Source organism: Penaeus monodon, chromosome 23 (assembly GCF_015228065.2).
Source record: "Penaeus monodon isolate SGIC_2016 chromosome 23, NSTDA_Pmon_1, whole genome shotgun sequence".
NCBI classification, from domain to species: Eukaryota; Metazoa; Arthropoda; class Malacostraca; order Decapoda; family Penaeidae; genus Penaeus; species Penaeus monodon.
In genome coordinates, this window is record NC_051408.1 from 5,611,939 (window position 1) to 5,613,062 (window position 1,124).

The following is a 1,124-nucleotide window of genomic DNA, read 5'->3' on the forward strand; positions in this document are numbered from 1 at the left end:
TGTTACGCATATATTAAAAAAGAAAAAGTCAGTCTTACAGTTTAAAATATGAAAGGTGTTAAAACGGGTCTTATTGGAAGACATAAAAAACTTTCTATTTAAACTACATCCTTCATGTATCATTTAAGTAATCCAAAGAATAATAAAAAAAACATCTATATTAGAAGAAATTTTAGTATTTTTTTTTTTTATCTCTCTTTCTCTTCTTCCCTCCTTTCTCCCCTGAACCCTGATCTTCCTCTCCTTCCCGATTCCTTCTTTTTCATCTCACCTTCTCTCCCTTTCTGCTTCCCTCCATTTCTCATTGTCACCTATCACCCACTCTTCTTATCCCCCCTTTCTCTCCTTTCCCTTTTGCCACCCCTTCGTCCTCCTTTTCTCTCTTTCTCTCACCCTCCGTCTCTCCCTCCTTCATATCCACCTCCTCTTCCTACCCATTCACCAATCCTTCATTCTCTCCTGTCCCCCTTTCCATCCACTTTTCAACTCCCAATCTTCTTTCTTCTCCACCCCCATCCTCCTCTTCCTCTCCCCCATCCTCTCCTCATCCTCCCCTATCACCACCCATCCTCATCCTATCCCTCCACCACCCCTACCCATCATCCCCCTCATCCCTACCCAATCTTACCCATCCTCACCCCTCTCCCTCCCCATTCCCTCCTCCATCCACTTCAACCCCATCCCCACCCCCTTTTCCTTTCCCTCCCCAACCTCCCCCTCTCCCCCCCGTCTCCGAATCTCCCCATCCCTCCCCCACCCACTCTTTCCCTTCCCTTCCTCCTCCCCATATCTTCTCCCTAGGTAACGGTGGTATCAGGGAACAGCGCCCTCATCTCCTGGAGCCACAACAGAATGGGCGCCGTTGCTACAGGCTTCACGGTCAAGTACCAAGCCTCAGGCACACCCGACTACATGGTGAGTGAGTTGTGGAGTGCCAGAGGCGCCGATAACGATGTCTGTGCGTGTTTTCCGAAACGCGGGTCTCCTGAATTTCGGAGCGAGCTTTGGTGCTATTTATCGTGGTTAATATCGTTGTCTTTTGTTGTGGGGATGAGGGTGGCGATGGTGATGATCTCCTAATCCTCTTTCTCCTTTTTTTTTCCCCTTCACCCCATCACCGGCAT

The 1,124-nt window shown here is 48.5% G+C and overlaps 1 protein-coding gene across 1 annotated transcript in view; it reads left to right on the forward strand.

Moving 5' to 3' along the window:
* The window catches only part of LOC119587745 (nephrin-like), a gene marked incomplete at both ends in the record, with an annotated part of 138,820 nt that overhangs the window by 132,534 nt on the left and 5,162 nt on the right, over positions 1–1,124 (forward strand). Inside the window, 1 exon segment of the mRNA XM_037936431.1 lies at positions 808–915. Within this exon segment, the coding sequence (XP_037792359.1) occupies positions 808–915 (108 nt within the window).